This window comes from Leptodactylus fuscus, chromosome 1, assembly GCF_031893055.1.
Source record: "Leptodactylus fuscus isolate aLepFus1 chromosome 1, aLepFus1.hap2, whole genome shotgun sequence".
In the NCBI taxonomy this organism is placed as follows: Eukaryota; Metazoa; Chordata; class Amphibia; order Anura; family Leptodactylidae; genus Leptodactylus; species Leptodactylus fuscus.
In genome coordinates, this window is record NC_134265.1 from 336,840,913 (window position 1) to 336,863,293 (window position 22,381).

General features: G+C 44.0%; 1 protein-coding gene across 1 annotated transcript in view; it reads left to right on the forward strand.

Annotated features, from left to right (window-relative positions):
- The first annotated feature begins 3,193 nt into the window (after positions 1–3,193).
- LOC142182739 (uncharacterized) overlaps positions 3,194–22,381 on the forward strand; it is an 85,576-nt gene continuing 66,388 nt past the window's right edge. The window contains exons 1-2 of the mRNA XM_075257458.1: positions 3,194–3,559; positions 7,065–7,115. Of these exons, the coding sequence (XP_075113559.1) occupies positions 3,194–3,559; positions 7,065–7,115 (417 nt within the window). The remainder of the gene's footprint in view (positions 3,560–7,064; positions 7,116–22,381) is intronic.

Genomic DNA, 22,381 nt, shown 5'->3' on the forward strand with positions numbered 1-22,381 from the left:
TACCCTCATTATATAAATATATATAGACATATACTGTAACTATACAGATACCTTACACACACACTGTATATAGTACTTATTTCTGGTATTAACCTCATTATATAAATATATATATAGACATATACTCTATGTATACAGACACCTTACACACACACTGTATACAGTACTTATTTCTGGCATTACACTTACTCTATAACTATATATATTTAGACATATATGTATGTATACAGTCACCTTACACACACACTGTATACAGTACTTATTTCTGGCATTACCCTTATTATATAAATATATATAGACATATATGTATGTATACAGACACCTTACTCACACTGTATACAGTACTTACTTCTAGCATTACCCTCATTATATAAATATATATAGACATATATGTATGTATACAGTCACCTTACACACACTGTATACAGTACTTATTTCTGGCATTACCCTCATTATATAAATATATATAGACATATGTATGTATACAGTCACCTTGCACACACACTGTATAAAGTACTTATTCCTGGCATTACCCTCATTATATAAATATATATCGATATATATGTATGTATACAGTCACCTTACATACACACTGTATACAGTACTTATTTCTGGCCTTACCCTCATTATATAAATATATATAGACATATATGTATGTATACAGTCACCTTACACACACACTGTATACAGTACTTATTTCTGGCCTTACCCTTATTATATAAATATATATAGACATATATGTATGTATACAGTCACCTTACACACACACTGTATACAGTACTTATTTCTGGCCTTACCCTCATTATATAAATATATATAGACATATATGTATGTATACAGTCACCTTACACACACACTGTATACAGTACTTATTTCTGGCATTACCCTCATTATATAAATATATATAGACATATATGTATGTATACAGTCACCTTACACACACACTGTATACAGTACTTATTTCTGGCCTTACCCTCATTCTCTGAATTTATATAGACATATATGTATGTATACAGACACCTTACACACACACTGTATACAAAACTTATTTCTGGTATTACCCTCATTATGTAAATATATATATATATATATATATATATATATATATAGACATATATGTATGTATACAGTCACCTTACACACACACTGTATACAGTAGTTATTTCTGGCCTTACCCTCATTATATAAATATATATAGACATATACTGTATGTATACAGACACCCTACACACACACCGTATACAGGACTTATTTCTGGAATTACCCTCCTTATATAAATATATATTTAGACATATATGTATGTATACAGTCAACTTACACACACACTGTATACAGTACTTATCTCTGGCCTTACCCTCATTCTATAAATATATATAGACATATATGTATGTATACAGTCACCTTACGTTTGTAGGTGCCAAAATTTTATTTTTAGTAAAGTCAAGTGAACGTTTTCGGTCACATGGACCTTCATCAGACTTCTACAATTGAAATGATAAGAAAACAATATTATAAATACAGAAAAATAAATCAAAATACAGCCACATCCGGCTTGAACATTGACACAAAATCTATGCATACATGAACAGAACCATGTTGTTGAGTTAGCGGGGTATAACAAGGATCCCCTCATTACAATTGATGAAGTTAAGGTAGCATGCTACAAGAGTAAAAGAAATAAGCTATATGTGGGTGCGATTGTCAAGGATAACAATAGTGGATGTTCCATAATAATAACAGGGCAAAAGGACAATTAGGACAAAAACAAAGAGTATAAAGGATTCACCTGTTCATATAAAAGTAATCGTATCCCGTAATACGGTGAATATCAGGAGAGGATAAGCACTCCAAACCAGTCTAGGAGTAACAAAATCACGGGCATAATGAGTGTAGCAATCGTACATAATCAACATATAGGCTGCTCGTATTGTAGGGGAACTTACCTCCAGGAGACCGGACCGTGCCCGCAATAGATATCAAGAGATCGTTACAAGGTAACCACGCAGTGTCTCAGCGCTTAGAGTAAGGCCTATGGCTAAAGAATGGCGCGAACTGTACTGCGCCTAGGGCCGGATATAAAACGGCGATGGACCACAGTGATTGGTCCAACGCGCGCAGGCACAGTTGTGCCTGTACGGAATGAAAGCGTACGGAGCTCTATGCGCATGCGCATGAGCCCCAGTACGGAAAGAACAGTGCCCATAGCTTCAGAGGATGTGTACGGAGTGCACGGAACCTAATGCGCATGCGCATAGGTCCCGGCAAGGAGAGATATTCGCTGATCAGATGTGAACTAGGTGGACAAAGCCGTGTATGCGAGTAGGCATACTGTTAAAGGAGAAGTACCAAGAAAAAGACCCACACGGGATCCTAGTGCAACACCAGTGATATGTAACCTGAATAAGGTAGAGGACTAAGAACAGATACTTATAGATGCTTATAATAGAGAATAAAGTTATGGACAGTATAGTAATAAGATGAAAGGAAAAATAGAGATGAAGGAAAGATAAAAAAAGAATAAAGAATAAAAATTATAAAATAAAAAATAAAAATTAAAAGATAAAAAATAATAAAAATAAAAATGAAAAATGAAAATCCAGTCTTAGCAAAAGGATATATGTCTAAGCGGGCCAGGTGGTCCTGGAGGTGGTCCTCAGCGTGTCTATGGAGAAAAAAGGAATTATATCAGTTCATACATTATGATACAGTATACAAAAGCAGATGTTATACCTTCAAGTGAAAGCTTGTATTTCGTACTCGCGATTGAGTCCACTAGGTTCCAGAGTCTGGAGCCTGTGGATCCAGAAGGCCTCCTTCTTTTTCAATAATGTAATCCTATTCCCGCCTCTGCGTGGCAACGGAACATGTTCCAATACTTGAAACCTCAATTGGGAAACACTGTGCCTACATCTGTCAAAATGTGAAGGTAGTGGGAGCAGTAGGTTTTTGCAACGAATGTTTGATTTGTGTTGTTTTATGCGGTCCCGCACACGCTGGGTAGTTTCCCCAACGTATGCGAGACCGCATGGACATTTTATCAAATAAACCACATAGTTTGAGTTGCATGTGAAAAACTCCCTAATTGGATATGTCTGACCTGTGAGCGGGTGGTAAATCTTCTCACCTCTCAATATATTTGAGCATTGTTGGCAATTAAGACAAGGAAATGTGCCCACTTTTGGGGTGCTCAAGAATGTCATTAAAGAAAGACATTAAAGACATTAAAAGATTCAGGGATATGGTCGAGCGTAACGAATACAAGTGCACCTCCAATCTGTCTAATATGGACAAAATTGCCCTTGAACAATTTATAAAAGATAATAATCTGATAATCAAACCGGCAGACAAGGGAGGTGCAATTGTTGTCATGGACAAATCCTCTTATACTAATGAGATCAGACGTCAGCTGTCTGACACTGAGGTGTATACTATATTAGATGGGAATCCAGTCAATAAGATCGCGAACAGAATCAACAACACTCTTCACAAATACCTTCATGATAGGACCATTGATCCTTACACAGTCAATTATCTCACGAAACGTGATCCAATCACTCCAGTGATTTACATACTTCCAAAAATCCACAAACGATTGATTGATCCACTATCTTTTGAATTCTATGGAATTGGGACTTAGGTAACGATCCTTGTTATACCCCGCTAACTCAACAACATGGTTCTGTTCATGTATGCATAGATTTTGTGTCAATGTTCAAGCCGGATGTGGCTGTATTTTGATTTATTTTTCTGTATTTATAATATTGTTTTCTTATAATTTCAATTGTAGAGTCTGATGAAGGTCCATGTGACCGAAAACGTTCACTTGACTTTACTAAAAATAAAATTTTGGCACCTACAAACGTGAAGTTCTTCTTTATATTACAAGACGGGTTGGGACCCTTACTTCACTTCTGGAAGATTACTGTATCCCTCGCTAAATATACACACCTTACACACACACTGTATACAGTACTTATTTCTGGCATTACCCTCATTATATAAATATATATATAGACATATATGTATGTATACAGACACCTTACACACACACTGTATACAGTACTTATTTCTGGCATTACCCTCATTATATAAATATATATAGACATATATGTATGTATACAGACACCTTACACACACATTGTATACAGTACTTATTTCTGGTATTATCCTCATTATATAAATATATATAGACATATATGTATGTATACAGTCACCTTATACACACTGTATACAGTACTTATTTCTGGCATTACCCTCATTATATAAATATATATAGACATATATGTATGTATACAGACACCATACACACACACTGTATACAGTACTTATTTCTGGTATTATCCTCATTATATAAATATATATAGACATATATGTATGTATACAGTCACCTTATACACACTGTATACAGTACTTATTTCTGGCATTACACTTACTTTATAAATATATATAGACATATATGTATGTATACAGACACCTTACACACACACTGTATACAGTACTTATTTCTGGCATTACCCTCATTATATAAATATATATAGACATATACTTTATGTATACAGTCAACTTACACACACACTGTATACAGTACTTATCTCTGGCCTTACCCTCATTCTATAAATATATATATAGATATAGATATATATGTATGTATACAGTCACCTTACATACACAATGTATACAGTACTTATCTCTGGTATAACCCTCATTATATAAATATATATAGACATACATGTATGTATACAGACACCTTACACACACACTGTATACAGGACTTATTTCTGGCATTACACTTACTCTATAAATATATATAGAAATATATGTATGTATACAGTCACCTTACAAACACACTGTATATAGTTGTTATTTTTGTCCTTACCCTCATTCTATAAATATATATAGACATATATGTATGTATACAGTGCTTATTTCTGGTATTACTCTTATTATATAAATATATATATAAATATATGTATGTATACAGTCACCTTACACACACACTGTATACAGTACTTATTTCTGGCATTACCCTCATTATATAAATATATATAGACATACATGTATGTATACAGTCACCTTACACACACTGTATACAGTACTTATCTCTGACATTACCCTCATTATATAAATATATAAAGACATATATGTATGTATACAGTCACCTTACACACACTGTATACAGTACTTATCTCTGACATTACCCTCATTATATAAATATATAAAGACATACATGTATGTATACAGACACCTTACACACACACTGTATACAGTACTTATCTCTGGCATTACCCTCATTATATAAATATATATAGACATATATGTACGTATACAGTCACCTTACACACACACTGTATACAGTACTTATTTCTGGCATTACCCTCATTATATAAATATATATATATAGACATATATGTATGTATACAGTCACCTTACTCACACACTGTATACAGTACTTATTTCTAGCATTACCCTCATTATATAAATATATATAGACATATATGTATGTATACAATAAAGAGTCCCACCAAAAGTAACTTCTTTAATGTGAATACTTTAATATCGGAAGTTTTGAACAGAGTTGGTGAAAACGATACATAAACGTTTTCGGCCCGGATGGCCTTCTTCAGACTCTACAAGTGAAAAAAGTGCCAGACAAAATAACTAGTGAGTATTTCACCAAAAATTTCTCGTTTTACAATCTATACAAAAATTTTGACCATAACCAACTGTACAAGCTATACATACTGTACAAAATATACATAATCATCACTCAAGATGAAATATCACGAGGATCCCGGAAGCAAGCAGATATACCAGGAGATTCTCCCAAATGGCATGGAACACATGAAATCAAAGATAGCCTTCTTATATACAAAACGCTTTCTTTTACACAAACATAATTGAGGTCCTTGGTCACGCAAAGGAAAAAGATAGAGTCAGAGAGAAGCTTTTGGTGAATAGGCCATTCTTGGTGAGCAAATTAAGATGATCCCTTGAGTGCCATAATACCCTGTGTTAAGTAGATAGGAATAGTTACTATACATAGAGAATAATTGTAGGACATACCGTATCAGTTTAGCTGAAAAGAGTAGACAATTTAGGGAAAGCCCAAGCAGAAGAGGGATATGCCTGTAGGAAGAAATTTGATGTGTGATACTAGAATGTAGAGTATTACACTAAAACACTGAATCTGTATAAAATAATGTAAATATGCAGGCGCTCACCCTCAAAACTGTATCTCTAAGATGGACACAGGTGGTGTGATGGACTATGAACCGGGATAATGACCCTAATGGAATAATAAACCATAGCATCAGAGCTACATAGCGAGAGAATACTATTAACAGTATCAAATGGGATACTGGCTTACCCTAGTATGGATTTAAACCAGTAAAATGGCCAGGTCAGCTGTGTGTTTAGGGATGCAGGGTGGGCTGCAACAGAAACATAATAGATATATTGGCTAAAGCAAACTAAACAAGCTAGAAAGCATATATAGCTAACGGTAAGAGTACAGATGAGGTTATATTACCTGCAAGATGACGCCTATGGTATGCCTGAAGGAGTGTAGCATTGGTGGTGCAGTGTCTCCTAGGGTATAATGAACAATAGTTGCTGGTCTGTTGTTATAGTCAAACAAGACATGATGCCCAAGGTCCCTATCCTGTATTTACCTTAGGGAGCTGTGCGTGATGCGTCCTGAGTCATTGGTGGCGTGGTAGATACTGCGGGCGGTCAGCGTTTTATCGTGCGCTGAACCGGCCCGCCCAGTCACCACGGTGCATGCGCACAGTGCGTAATGACGCAAGGCCACGCTCGCGTCCCGTGTAAGTCAATGGGGGTGGGACGGAGCGGCCCTGCGATCGTGTGGAGAGGGGCGGTACTGTTGTTATGACTACCAGAGTATGTAGGGCAGACGCTACATGTATAGCAGCTGCCCGGAAATGAACGATAGAGTGCTGCAGCCGTAATCTTTGAGAATGTTAGGAAAGTTGGAGGAGAGAAGAGGAAGTGGAATAATGAAACCTAGGTAATGTGACAGAAAATTGACCAAGGATACCTCTTAGATGCTGTCGCCGAAGTGTCTTAGCGGCGATTCTGGAAAAGATGAAGATAATGTTAGTATAAATGCTCATAATTCATAGGAAAGCGGCGATGTCATATTCCCTATTTAACCCTAAGGGTTCCATAGTTTGAAGAGTATATATCCAAAAAGCTTCCCTGCGTTTCAGAAGGCGGATCCTGTCCCCACCTCTCCTTGGTGGGTCCACCTGTTCAAGCACCTGAAATCTGAGCTGAGCAATATTATGATTCTGATTGATGAAGTGGGCTGGAATTGGAAGATGTACTAAACGGCAACGAATATTGGACTTGTGTTGGCGTATGCGGTCTCGCACACGCTGGGTGGTCTCCCCAACGTATGCGAGACCGCACGGGCACTTAATCAAATAAACTACGTATGTAGATTCACAGGTGAAAAAACCCCTTGAAGGGAAAGTGCGTCCAGAAAGGGGGTGGTAAATTCTGTCCCCCCTCGAAATGTTAGAACATTGCAGACACCCTAGACACGGAAAGGTGCCTTTCCTGGGCGTGTCCAGGAATGTCTGCCTAGGGACTCTTATACTAGAACCAAGGTCCGCCTTAACCACAGTGTCACGTATATTGCGGGGTCGCTTGTAACATGGCATGAACCCATTCTGGAATTCTTCAACGTTGGGATAGGAATTTTTCAATGTGCCCCAATGTTTGCGGATAATCCGGTGGATTTTATAGTTGAAGGGGTGGTAAGTATGGATGAACGGGATTCGTTTAGGTTTTGTCCTAGTGACCCCTTGTGTGTTATTAGATCTGGCGCTATCTACAATGGATTGTGGGTACCCTCGTGCGATGAACCTGTTTTTCATTTCCTCAATCCTAACTGCTCGCACGTCGGGGTTATCCACTATGCGATTGACTCTGGTGAATTGGGATTTTGGTAAAGATTTTTTTGTTGCAAGCGGGTGAAAACTCGAATAGTGGAGTAAGCTGTTCCTATCTGTCTCCTTTACAAACAGGTCGGTAGATAGGTTACCGTGGTCGTCCCTACTGACCAGTGTGTCCAGGAAACTAATGGATCTTTTGCTATGGGTTAGGGTGAATTTAAGCTCTGGCCATATGCTGTTAATGTAATCCCTAAAGAAAAAAAGAGACTACAGGCTACCTGTCCATAAACAAAAGATGTCATCTATGTATCTTTTCCATAGAGTACAATGGCTGGTAAACAGTGGATGTGGGTATATCCATGTTTCCTCGAAGTCCGCCATATACGCATTAGCGTATGGGGGGGCCACATTCGACCCCATGGCGGTACCCTGTCTCTGTTTGTAATAGCTGTCTTGGAAGAGGAAGTAGTTCTCCTCCAAAACAATTCTAAGTAAATCTATTGCCAATGATGTTACTTGCGGGGGTAGTGTGGAATCTGCCAGAAGTTTCCTGGTGGCTTGAATGCCTTTACTGTGCGTGATGGAGGTATAGAGGCTCACCACATCAAAAGATGCCAGAATCGTGTGAGCAGGGATCGGGTTGTTTGCGCGAATGTATGTGAGAAACATTGAGGTGTCCAGTAGAAACGAGGTTGTATTTTTAGTGAGTGGGGTCAGTAGTTTTTCTAAGAAGATTGCTAGAGGTGACAGGACCGAGTCTGTAGAGGCTACTATCGGTCTACCAGGAGGTTTCTGTAGCCTTTTGTGAATTTTGGGTAAGGTGTAAAATACCGGTGTAACGGGGGACGTGTTGGTGAGGAATTGTACTGTGTCGTCATCAATTGTACCTAATTGTTTGTGTAGTTGTAATGTTGCTTGAATTCTATCCCTAATACTTCCCAATGGATCTGTTCTTAGGGGTTCATATACCTCCCTGTTATTCAATTGTCCCATGATTTCCTCGACATAGTCTGCTTTGTCCATAATCACCGTCGCACCCCCTTTATCCGCTGGTTTGATAATCAGTGATTTATCCTCCATAACGGATCTCAGGGTCTCTCTTTGTTCGGGTGACAAATTCGAGACGCACGAAAGTCTTTTACCCTCCACCTCCCTCCGTAACGAGTTGACGTCCCGTTGTATTAAATTAATTGTGGCTTCTACGGCCGGAATATTCTTCGGTGGCTGGAAGCTGCTCCTATTCCTAAGTCCAAGTGACTTAGAGGAGATGAGTCCCTGATAATCCATGACCGGGGCCCTGGTACTAACAGGTTGAGTCGAAAAGAAGGCTTTCAGACGTAACGATCTGAAAAACCTTTGTAAGTCCAGGTCTTACAAAGGTTTTTCAGATCGTTACGTCTGAAAGCCTTCTTTTCGACTCAACCTGTTAGTACCAGGGCCCCGGTCATGGAATATCAGGGACTCATCTCCTCTAAGTCACTTGGACTTAGGAATAGGAGCAGCTTCCAGCCACCGAAGAATATTCCGGCCGTAGAAGCCACAATTAATTTAATACAACGGGACGTCAACTCGTTACGGAGGGAGGTGGAGGGTAAAAGACTTTCGTGCGTCTCGAATTTGTCACCCGAACAAAGAGAGACCCTGAGATCCGTTATGGAGGATAAATCACTGATTATCAAACCAGCGGATAAAGGGGGTGCGACGGTGATTATGGACAAAGCAGACTATGTCGAGGAAATCATGGGACAATTGAATAACAGGGAGGTATATGAACCCCTAAGAACAGATCCATTGGGAAGTATTAGGGATAGAATTCAAGCAACATTACAACTACACAAACAATTAGGTACAATTGATGACGACACAGTACAATTCCTCACCAACACGTCCCCCGTTACACCGGTATTTTACACCTTACCCAAAATTCACAAAAGGCTACAGAAACCTCCTGGTAGACCGATAGTAGCCTCTACAGACTCGGTCCTGTCACCTCTAGCAATCTTCTTAGAAAACTACTGACCCCACTCACTAAAAATACAACCTCGTTTCTACTGGACACCTCAATGTTTCTCACATACATTCGCGCAAACAACCCGATCCCTGCTCACACGATTCTGGCATCTTTTGACGTGGTGAGCCTCTATACCTCCATCACGCACAGTAAAGGCATTCAAGCCACCAGGAAACTTCTGGCAGATTCCACACTACTCCCGCAAGTAACATCATTGGCAATAGATTTACTTAGAATTGTTTTGGAGGAGAACTACTTCCTCTTCCAAGACAGCTATTACAAACAGAGACAGGGTACCGCCATGGGGTCGAATGTGGCCCCCCCATACGCTAATGCGTATATGGCGGACTTCGAGGAAACATGGATATACCCACATCCACTGTTTACCAGCCATTGTACTCTATGGAAAAGATACATAGACGACATCTTTTGTTTATGGACAGGTAGCCTGGAGTCTCTTCTTTTCTTTAGGGATTACATTAACAGCATATGGCCAGAGCTTAAATTCACCCTAACCCATAGCAAAAGATCCATTAGTTTCCTGGACACACTGGTCAGTAGGGACGACCACGGTAACCTATCTACCGACCTGTTTGTAAAGGAGACAGATAGGAACAGCTTACTCCACTATTCGAGTTTTCACCCGCTTGCAACAAAAAAGTCTTTACCAAAATCCCAATTCACCAGAGTCAATCGCATAGTGGATAACCCCGACGTGCGAGCAGTTAGGATTGAGGAAATGAAAAACAGGTTCATCGCACGAGGGTACCCACAATCCATTGTAGATAGCGCTAGATCTAATAACACACAAGGGGTCACTAGGACAAAACCTAAACGAATCCCGTTCATCCATACTTACCACCCCTTCAACTATAAAATCCACCGGATTATCCGCAAACATTGGGGCACATTGAAAAATTCCTATCCCAACGTTGAAGAATTCCAGAATGGGTTCATGCCATGTTACAAGCGACCCCGCAATATACATGACACTGTGGTTAAGGCGGACCTTGGCTCTAGTCAAAGAGTCCCTAGGCAGACATTCCTGGACACGCCCAGGAAAGGCACCTTTCCGTGTCTAGGGTGTCTGCAATGTTCTAACATTTCGAGGGGGGACAGAATTTACCACCCCCTTTCTGGACGCACTTTCCCTTCAAGGGGTTTTTTCACCTGTGAATCTACATACGTAGTTTATTTGATTAAGTGCCCGTGCGGTCTCGCATACGTTGGGGAGACCACCCAGCGTGTGCGAGACCGCATACGCCAACACAAGTCCAATATTCGTTGCCGTTTAGTACATCTTCCAATTCCAGCCCACTTCATCAATCAGAATCATAATATTGCTCAGCTCAGATTTCAGGTGCTTGAACAGGTGGACCCACCAAGGAGAGGTGGGGACAGGATCCGCCTTCTGAAACGCAGGGAAGCTTTTTGGATATATACTCTTCAAACTATGGAACCCTTAGGGTTAAATAGGGAATATGACATCGCCGCTTTCCTATGAATTATGAGCATTTATACTAACATTATCTTCATCTTTTCCAGAATCGCCGCTAAGACACTTCGGCGACAGCATCTAAGAGGTATCCTTGGTCAATTTTCTGTCACATTACCTAGGTTTCATTATTCCACTTCCTCTTCTCTCCTCCAACTTTCCTAACATTCTCAAAGATTACGGCTGCAGCACTCTATCGTTCATTTCCGGGCAGCTGCTATACATGTAGCGTCTGCCCTACATACTCTGGTAGTCATAACAACAGTACCGCCCCTCTCCACACGATCGCAGGGCCGCTCCGTCCCACCCCCATTGACTTACACGGGACGCGAGCGTGGCCTTGCGTCATTACGCACTGTGCGCATGCACCGTGGTGACTGGGCGGGCCGGTTCAGCGCACGATAAAACGCTGACCGCCCGCAGTATCTACCACGCCACCAATGACTCAGGACGCATCACGCACAGCTCCCTAAGGTAAATACAGGATAGGGACCTTGGGCATCATGTCTTGTTTGACTATAACAACAGACCAGCAACTATTGTTCATTATACCCTAGGAGACACTGCACCACCAATGCTACACTCCTTCAGGCATACCATAGGCGTCATCTTGCAGGTAATATAACCTCATCTGTACTCTTACCGTTAGCTATATATGCTTTCTAGCTTGTTTAGTTTGCTTTAGCCAATATATCTATTATGTTTCTGTTGCAGCCCACCCTGCATCCCTAAACACACAGCTGACCTGGCCATTTTACTGGTTTAAATCCATACTAGGGTAAGCCAGTATCCCATTTGATACTGTTAATAGTATTCTCTCGCTATGTAGCTCTGATGCTATGGTTTATTATTCCATTAGGGTCATTATCCCGGTTCATAGTCCATCACACCACCTGTGTCCATCTTAGAGATACAGTTTTGAGGGTGAGCGCCTGCATATTTACATTATTTTATACAGATTCAGTGTTTTAGTGTAATACTCTACATTCTAGTATCACACATCAAATTTCTTCCTACAGGCATATCCCTCTTCTGCTTGGGCTTTCCCTAAATTGTCTACTCTTTTCAGCTAAACTGATACGGTATGTCCTACAATTATTCTCTATGTATAGTAACTATTCCTATCTACTTAACACAGGGTATTATGGCACTCAAGGGATCATCTTAATTTGCTCACCAAGAATGGCCTATTCACCAAAAGCTTCTCTCTGACTCTATCTTTTTCCTTTGCGTGACCAAGGACCTCAATTATGTTTGTGTAAAAGAAAGCGTTTTGTATATAAGAAGGCTATCTTTGATTTCATGTGTTCCATGCCATTTGGGAGAATCTCCTGGTATATCTGCTTGCTTCCGGGATCCTCGTGATATTTCATCTTGAGTGATGATTATGTATATTTTGTACAGTATGTATAGCTTGTACAGTTGGTTATGGTCAAAATTTTTGTATAGATTGTAAAACGAGAAATTTTTGGTGAAATACTCACTAGTTATTTTGTCTGGCACTTTTTTCACTTGTAGAGTCTGAAGAAGGCCATCCGGGCCGAAAACGTTTATGTATCGTTTTCACCAACTCTGTTCAAAACTTCCGATATTAAAGTATTCACACTAAAGAAGTTACTTTTGGTGGGACTCTTTATTATACTACGTACGGGTTGGGACTAGAGATGAGCGAACAGTGTTCTATCGAACACATGTTCGATCGGATATCAGGGTGTTCGCCATGTTCGAATCGAATCGAACACCACGTGGTAAAGTGCGCCAAAATTCGATTCCCCTCCCACCTTCCCTGGCGCCTTTTTTGCACCAATAACAGCGCAGGGGAGGTGGGACAGGAACTACGACACTGGGGGCATTGAAAAAAATTGGAAAAAGTCATTGGCTGCCGAAATCAGGTGACCTCCATTTTAGACGAATAGTGGATTTCAAATCCGGGTCATATGAGAATGTGAACTTTGTGACTATGAGACAGGGATAGCTGTACAGGCAGGGATAGCTAGGGATAACCTTTATTTAGGGGGGAATGTTATTAAAAATAACTTTTTGGGGCTCTATCGGGTGTGTAATTGTGATTTTTGTGAGATAAACTTTTTCCCATAGGGATGCATTGGCCAGCGCTGATTGGCCGAATTCCGTACTCTGGCCAATCAGTGCTGGCCAATGCATTCTATTAGCTTGATGAAGCAGAGTGTGCACAAGGGTTCAAGCGCACCCTCGGCTCTGATGTAGCAGAGCCGAGGCTGCACAAGGGTTCAAGCGCACCCTCGGCTCTGATGTAGGAGAGCCGAGGGTGCACTTGAACCCTTGTGCACCCTCAGCTCTGCTACATCAGAGCCGAGGGTGCGCTTGAACCCTTGTGCACACTCTGCTTCATCAAGCTAATAGAATGCATTGGCCAGCGCTGATTGGCCAATGTATTCTATTAGCCTGATGAAGTAGAGCTGAATGTGTGTGCTAAGCACACACATTCAGCTCTACTTCATCGGGCTAATAGAATGCATTGGCCAGCGCTGATTGGCCAGAGTACGGAACTCGACCAATCAGCGCTGGCTCTGCTGGAGGAGGCGGAGTCTAAGATCGCTCCACACCAGTCTCCATTCAGGTCCGACCTTAGACTCCGCCTCCTCCGGCAGAGCCAGCGCTGATTGGCCGAAGGCTGGCCAATGCATTCCTATGCGAATGCAGAGACTTAGCAGTGCTGAGTCAGTTTTGCTCAACTACACATCTGATGCACACTCGGCACTGCTACATCAGATGTAGCAATCTGATGTAGCAGAGCCGAGGGTGCACTAGAACCCCTGTGCAAACTCAGTTCACGCTAATAGAATGCATTGGCCAGCGCTGATTGGCCAATGCATTCTATTAGCCCGATGAAGTAGAGCTGAATGTGTGTGCTAAGCACACACATTCAGCACTGCTTCATCACGCCAATACAATGCATTAGCCAGTGCTGATTGGCCAGAGTACGGAATTCGGCCAATCAGCGCTGGCTCTGCTGGAGGAGGCGGAGTCTAAGGTCGGACCTGAATGGAGACTGGTGTGGAGCGATCTTAGACTCCGCCTCCTCCAGCAGAGCCAGCGCTGATTGGTCGAGTTCCGTACTCTGGCCAATCAGCGCTGGCCAATGCATTCTATTAGCCCGATGAAGTAGAGCTGAATGTGTGTGCTTAGCACACACATTCAGCTCTACTTCATCAGGCTAATAGAATACATTGGCCAATCAGCGCTGGCCAATGCATTCTATTAGCTTGATGAAGCAGAGTGTGCACAAGGGTTCAAGCGCACCCTCGGCTCTGATGTAGCAGAGCCGAGGCTGCACAAGGGTTCAAGTGCACCCTCGGCTCTCCTACATCAGAGCCGAGGGTGCGCTTGAACCCTTGTGCAGCCTCGGCTCTGCTACATCAGAGCCGAGGGTGCGCTTGAACCCTTGTGCACACTCTGCTTCATCAAGCTAATAGAATGCATTGGCCAGCACTGATTGGCCAGAGTACGGAATTCGGCCAATCAGCGCTGGCCAATGCATTCTATTAGCCCGATGAAGTAGAGCTGAATGTGTGTGCTAAGCACACACATTCAGCACTGCTTCATCACGCCAATACAATGCATTAGCCAGTGCTGATTGGCCAGAGTACGGAATTCGGCCAATCAGCGCTGGCTCTGCTGGAGGAGGCGGAGTCTAAGATCGCTCCACACCAGTCTCCATTCAGGTCCGACCTTAGACTCCGCCTCCTCCAGCAGAGCCAGCGCTGATTGGCCGAATTCCGTACTCTGGCCAATCAGCACTGGCTAATGCATTGTATTGGCTTGATGAAGCAGTGCTGAATGTGTGTGCTTAGCACACACATTCAGCTCTACTTCATCGGGCTAATAGAATGCATTGGCCAATCAGCGCTGGCCAATGCATTCTATTAGCGTGAACTGAGTTTGCACAGGGGTTCTAGTGCACCCTCGGCTCTGCTACATCAGATTGCTACATCTGATGTAGCAGTGCCGAGTGTGCATCAGATGTGTAGTTGAGCAAAACTGACTCAGCACTGCTAAGTCTGCATTCGCATAGGAATGCATTGGCCAGCCTTCGGCCAATCAGCGCTGGCTCTGCCGGAGGAGGCGGAGTCTAAGGTCGGACCTGAATGGAGACTGGTGTGGAGCGATCTTAGACTCCGCCTCCTCCAGCAGAGCCAGCGCTGATTGGCCGAATTCCGTACTCTGGCCAATCAGCACTGGCTAATGCATTGTATTGGCTTGATGAAGCAGTGCTGAATGTGTGTGCTTAGCACACACATTCAGCTCTACTTCATCGGGCTAATAGAATGCATTGGCCAATCAGCGCTGGCCAATGCATTCTATTAGCGTGAACTGAGTTTGCACAGGGGTTCTAGTGCACCCTCGGCTCTGCTACATCAGATTGCTACATCTGATGTAGCAGTGCCGAGTGTGCATCAGATGTGTAGTTGAGCAAAACTGACTCAACACTGCTAAGTCTCTGCATTCGCATAGGAATGCATTGGCCAGCCTTCGGCCAATCAGCGCTGGCTCTGCCGGAGGAGGCGGAGTCTAAGGTCGGACCTGAATGGAGACTGGTGTGGAGCTATCTTAGACTCCGCCTCCTCCAGCAGAGCCAGCGCTGATTGGTCGAGTTCCGTACTCTGGCCAATCAGCACTGGCCAATGCATTTCTATGGGGAAAAGTTAGCTTGCGAAAATCGCAAACTGACAGGGATTTCCATGAAATAAAGTGACTTTTATGCCCCCAGACATGCTTCCCCTGCTGTCCCAGTGTCATTCCAGGGTGTTGGTATCATTTCCTGGGGTGTCATAGTGGACTTGGTGACCCTCCAGACACGAATTTGGGTTTCCCCCTTAACGAGTTTATGTTCCCCATAGACTATAATGGGGTTCGAAACCCATTCGAACACTCGAACAGTGAGCGGCTGTTCGAATCGAATTTCGAACCTCGAACATTTTAGTGTTCGCTCATCTCTAGTTGGGACCCTTACCCACCTCTCATCTAACCACATCCATTATACCTACTATATATGTATGTATACAGTCACCTTACACACACACTGTATACAGTACTTATTCCTGGCATTACCCTCATTATATAAATATATATAGACATATATGTATGTATACAGTCACCTTACACACACTGTATACAGTACTTATTTCTGGCATTACCCTCATTATTTATACAATGTCTCCTGTATGAATGGCGCCGCGGCCAAGCATTTGTTATGGGAGAGAATATCTGTGCGACTTACCTGGCCCGGACCTCTACAATCTGTCAGACTCAGGACAGGAAGGTTCTGACATAGAACTGATGATGTCATGTGCGTTGTGATGTCATAATGGTTGTCATGGCAGCAGGCGCCTCACAATGTGTTCCACACCAGAGGCTCGTCCTAATAGAATGCCTGTCAGTTTATGCTGATCGATAACAATTAGAGATGAGCGAACAGTGTTCTATCGAATAAATGTTCGATCGGATATCAGGCTGTTCGCCATGTTCAAATCGAATCGAACACCGCGTGGTAAAGTGCGCCATTACTCGACATCGGTGACGTTGAAAAAAGTAGGAAAAACCCATTGGCTGCCGAAAACATGTGACCTCTGATTTAAAAGAACAGCGACGCCCAGGTTCGCGTCATTCTGAGCTTGCAATTCACCGGGGACGGAGGTTTCCGTCCAGCTAGCTAGGGCTTAGATTCTGGGTAGGCAGGGACAGGCTAGGATAGGAAGGAGAAGACAACCAACAGCTCTTATAAGAGCTAAATTCCAGGGAGAAGCTTGTCAGTGTAACGTGGCACTGACGGGCTCAATCGCCGCAACCCAGCTTTCCCAGGATCCTGAATGGAATACACTGACAGTGTATTCCCGTATACCCTATATATACCCCCGATCCACGTTCCGACAGTGTGCCCCCCCACCTTCACCCCAGAAACTAACTTCAATACACTGGAAGTCCCCTAGCAATAGAATTGGGGCTATATACACCCACAATTTTTGCTACTAGTATATACTGCCATTTTCTGACTGGGAATTCAAAGACTATATTGGGGTTACGTGCACCCACAATTTTTGCTACTGCCATATAGTGCCAGTTTCTGAGTGGAATTTCCCCAAATAATTTGGGGATACATTCACCCTACATCTCAGGCTCTTGCCATATTCACCCAGGTTGTCAGTGCTGCACTAGCTCGTTCCCAGACAGCTCGGCCCGGAAAACACATTACCTATATAGAGGATTTTGACAATGAAGGCAACATGTTCTAAATCTAATCTGTCTGCACCTTCTCCTGAATTAAAATGAAGGCAGCTATTAACTTTCAAATAGCACTGCACAAAGGAAGATCTTATCAGCTTGTCTCATGACATGCTACTAAAAAGTGTCATTTGTGTATCTTAATGTAAATATAGTTGTATAAGCTTGTTGGGTTTTAGGCACTGCCAAGTTATTTATTACCACCCGCTCCCTTATAATGATGACGCCAAAGTCACTGTGGGTGTTCAGAGCTCACAGCTTTTGTTGACATTTGTCTTGCTCTCTGTCAGTACCAGCTGTCTTTTTGGATACTGTAAAGTTATGTTGACTTTATTAACAGCTATAGAAGCTTTAGCCAGGTTGTGACGGTGTGTAACCCTAACAACACTAAGTGGGATACACATTAATAGTCAGTCTATGTACCCTAAACGCATCACTTAAGTAATTTTTTTTCCCTCTCCCCTAATATAAGAAAGGAACAGACATTAGACCTAGACTGTGGTTCGAGGCTTGTAAAGATCCAGTATTATTTGTTATCCATGATGTGAAGTATGCGTTAGACTCTTGAAAAGCAACCCAACATGAAGTCAGCCATGTGTGCCAGTGTGTTACTTGGCATGCCTTTGCTGGCCCCAACTGTAAGGGTCACTCTCCATTTCCTCCATTTTCCACTCCCCTTCACACCATTTGTGGTGAAGCAATGGGATGCACTGAAGTGCACCCTCTAGCCTCGTGTGGGACAGGGACATCAGATGCCACTCCATCCCCCTCGTCTTCCTCCGCCAGCCAACGGTGCGAAGATGAGAGGAGTGTGTGCTGAATGTTTTCTGCCTAGCAGAGGCTAGTTCTCACTTACGAAAATGGCCCCACTTTGACCTGTATATCAGGCACAATGGTGTAGGTTTCAAATAAACATGGCACCAACAAGTTGAAAAACGTGGGCCATGCGTGGACCGTGTTTGAGTCTGGCAAGCTCCAGATCTGCTACCAGGTTCCGGCCATTATCACAGGCGCAAAAATGCCAAGCCCCAGGTGTAGCAGGGAAAAAACATTGCCATCTCAGCCAGGATGGCATCCCTGACCTCGGAGGCACTGTGCTGTCTGTCCCCCAAGCTGATGAGCTTCAGCACGGCCTGCTGACATCTCCCCACGCCAGTGTTACAGCATTTGCCGCTAGTAGCTGGGGTGGAGGTTGCAGCGTCGTAGGGTTTCAGTCTAATCCTGCCATGAATTTTGGCCTGGGAGAAGAGATAGGCCACCCCAGTTTGCACCCAGGGACCAGACTCCACCACATTCACCCTGCCTGTCCTTAAAGATAAGCACTGCAGCATCCCTGACCACAGGCGCTTGTCCATGTGTCGGTGGTCAAGTGGACCTTGCAGCAAAGCGCAGAGCTCTGGGCCCGACTGATGTTATGGGACACATGCAGGCGCAAGGCAGGGACAGCACACCTAGAGAAGTAGTAACGGCTAGGCCCAGCATAGGGTGGTGCCCCAGCTGCCATCTGCTGACGGAAGGCCTGGGTATCCAGAAGCATAAACAAACACCAACATCTCCAGGGCCAGCAGTTTATCGATGAGGCTAATAAAGGCTTGGGCATGGGGGTGGGTTGTGTTGTACTTCTGCCTGCAATGAAAAGCTTGGGAGATGTGGAGTGGCTGGGAAGAGGCGCATGATGTTGCAGGCCAAAAGGGCGCATGAGGGTGAACTCCCCAATGTGTCAGAGATAGGTGTGTAGGTGTCCTTGCATCATATACTTGCACCATACTTGGCTTTGGAATTTAATTTTGTGCCAAAAAGTGGTTAAGACAGCGATCCCTCAGCTAATCCCGTTACACTGTCTTGACAACTCCAGCACTGAAGTTACCATTTCTTGAAGTGGACCACCACTTCTGAGATCCAAAAGGAAGTAGGCAAGAGATGTGCAGTGTAGAAAAAAAGATGAGAAAATAAGTGCAAAGAGCACATAGGGATCGGAGAGGACAGAGCTGGGGTCGGCCAGGTATTCCCACAACATGCGACTATACTTGTCCTTCCTGGTGACGCTAGGCCCCAGAGTGGCAGTAATTTGTCCAGGGGGGCCATTAACATGTCCCAGACCTAGGAATAAGTCTTCCAACAGGGTAGAGTTTTGCATGCCTTTGCTTCTACCCACTGTTTTTGCTGCTTAGCTTCCCTCCACATCTACACTGCTTTTGCCCCTAAACATCACCCCAGTTTATGCATCTGCTTCTACCCTGTTTTTTTGTTAAATTAGCTTCCCTCCACATCTACACTGCTTTCGCCCCTAAACATCACCCCAGTTTATGCCTTTGCTTCTACCCAGGTTTTTGTTGAATTAGCTTCCCTCCACATCTACACTGCTTTAGCCCCTAGACATCACCCCAGTTTATGCCTTTGCTTCTACCCAGGTTTTTTGTTGATTTAGCTTCCCTCTACATCTACACTGCTTTAGCCCCTAGACATCACCCCTGTCCATGTGGGGTCGGTGGTCTCGTCATCCACCAACTCCTCTTCCAATTGCGCACTGTCCCCTTACTGCAAACTGCACATGACCACAGCTTTCCATGATGGCAACTGTGTCTCATCATCCTCAAACGTCGGTGGCGGGTCCACAACCACAAAATTGGAAGGAAATGGCGGATGCTGCAGTATTTCTAACACCTGTTCCTGGTGCTTGGGCCTGGTCTGTGTTGTACCCTGCACCCTGCTTAACGCAGCTACCATATCCGGAGTTGTGATGAGTGCATGCTTATGTTTCGTGTCCACTGCAATGGATGGGATAGGATTTCACATAAGTCTGCCACCCATGGCCACTCATGGTTGAGCAACTGAGGGAGCTGACTTTGACGAATCCTAGGGTTTTGCAGTTGGACCTCCATCAAAGGTCTGTGCTGCTCACACACTCTGCTCAAGAGATGATATGTTTAGTTCCAGCAGTGTGGAGATGTCGCACAACAGCCGTTGTTTGGGCAGATACCGGCGTTGTAGGAGTGCATAGAGGCTAGCGGCGGCAACTATAGACTTTCAAAACTATCCGCACAAGCGCCGCACTTTCACCAGTAGCTCAGGAACATTGGGGTACTTTTTTAAAAAGATTAGCAGCAATGAGTTAAAAACGTGGCCCAGGCATGGAACATGTTGCGGGCTGCCAAGCTACAGAGCCGATCCCAGGTTACGGCCATTATCACACATGACAACATGCCTGGGCCCAGGTGCAGTGGCCAAAACCACATTGCCGTCTCATCAAGGATGGCATGACTCACTTTGTAGGCAGTGTGCTGTCTGTCCCCCAAGCTGATGAGCTTCAGCACGGCCTGCTGATGTCTCCCCACACCAGTGGTGCAGCGTTTCCAGCTCGTAGCTCGGGTCCACTTAACGGCAGAGGAGGAGGAGGGTGGTGTTTCAGCCCTCCTCCCAGGAATGTTGTGTGGGGAGACAAGTCAGTCCACCACGGTAGTTTGCCCAGGGGGTGCCATTAACGTGTCCCATACCTAGGGAAAATTCTTGAAACGGGAGAGTTTTGCATCTTTGCCCTTGCTGCCTCTGGACATCCCTTTGCCTCTAGCCACCTTTTTTCTCTGCTTAGCTTGCCTCCACATCCACACTGCTTTTGTCCCTAGACATCACCCCAGCCCATGCCTCCAACAGGGTAGAGTTTTGCATGCCTTTGCTTCTACCCACTGTTTTTGCTGCTTAGCTTCACTCCACATCCACACTGCTTTTGCCCCTAGACATCACCCCAGCCCATGCCTCAGCTTGTATCCCCAGTTTTTGCTGCTTAGCTTGCCTCCACATCCACACTGTTTTTGCCCTTAGACATCACCCCAGTCCATGCCTTAGCTTGTACCCCCAGTTTTTGCTGCTTAGCTTGCCTCCACATCCACACTGCTTTTGCCCCTAGATATCACCCCAGTCCATGCCTCTGCTTGTACCCCCAGTTTTTTCTGCTTAGCTTGCCTCCACATCCACACTGCTTTTGCCCCTAGATATCACCCCAGTCCATGCCTCTGCTTGTACCCCCAGTTTTTTCTGCTTAGCTTGCCTCCACATCCACACTGCTTTTGCCCCTAGACATTATCCCTATCCATGCCTCTGCCCCTAGACATAACTCTGCCACCCCTGGAAACTCATGGTGCAGAAACTTTGGGAGCTGACTTTGAGGAACCCTTGGGTTTTGTAGATGGAACTCCATCAAAGGTCTGTGCAGCTCACACACTCTGGTCAAGATATGGTATGTAGCGTTTCAGCGTGTGTGGACATCAGGCAGATGTAGGCCTTGCTGGAGTGTTTTGAGGCTAGCAGTGGCTCCTGTACACTTGCAAAAGTGGGCGCACAAGCGCCGCATTTTCACCAGTAGCTTCGGTACATTTGGGTATGTTTTCAAAAAACGTTGCACCACTAAGTTAGACGTGGGCCAAACATGGAACGTGTTGGAGGCTGGCAAGCTCCAGAGCCGCTACCAGGTTCCAGCCATTATCACAGGCGCAAAAATGCCAGGCCCCAGGTGTAGCAGGGAAAAAAACATTGCCATCTCAGCCAGGATGGCATCCCTGACCTCGGAGGCAGTGTGCTGTCCGTCCCCCAAGCTGATGAGCTTTAGCATGGCCTGCTGACGTCTCCCCATGCCAGTGTTTTAGCTTTTGCCGCTAGTAGCTGGGGTGGAGGTAGGCGCAAATATGCCAGGCCCCAGGT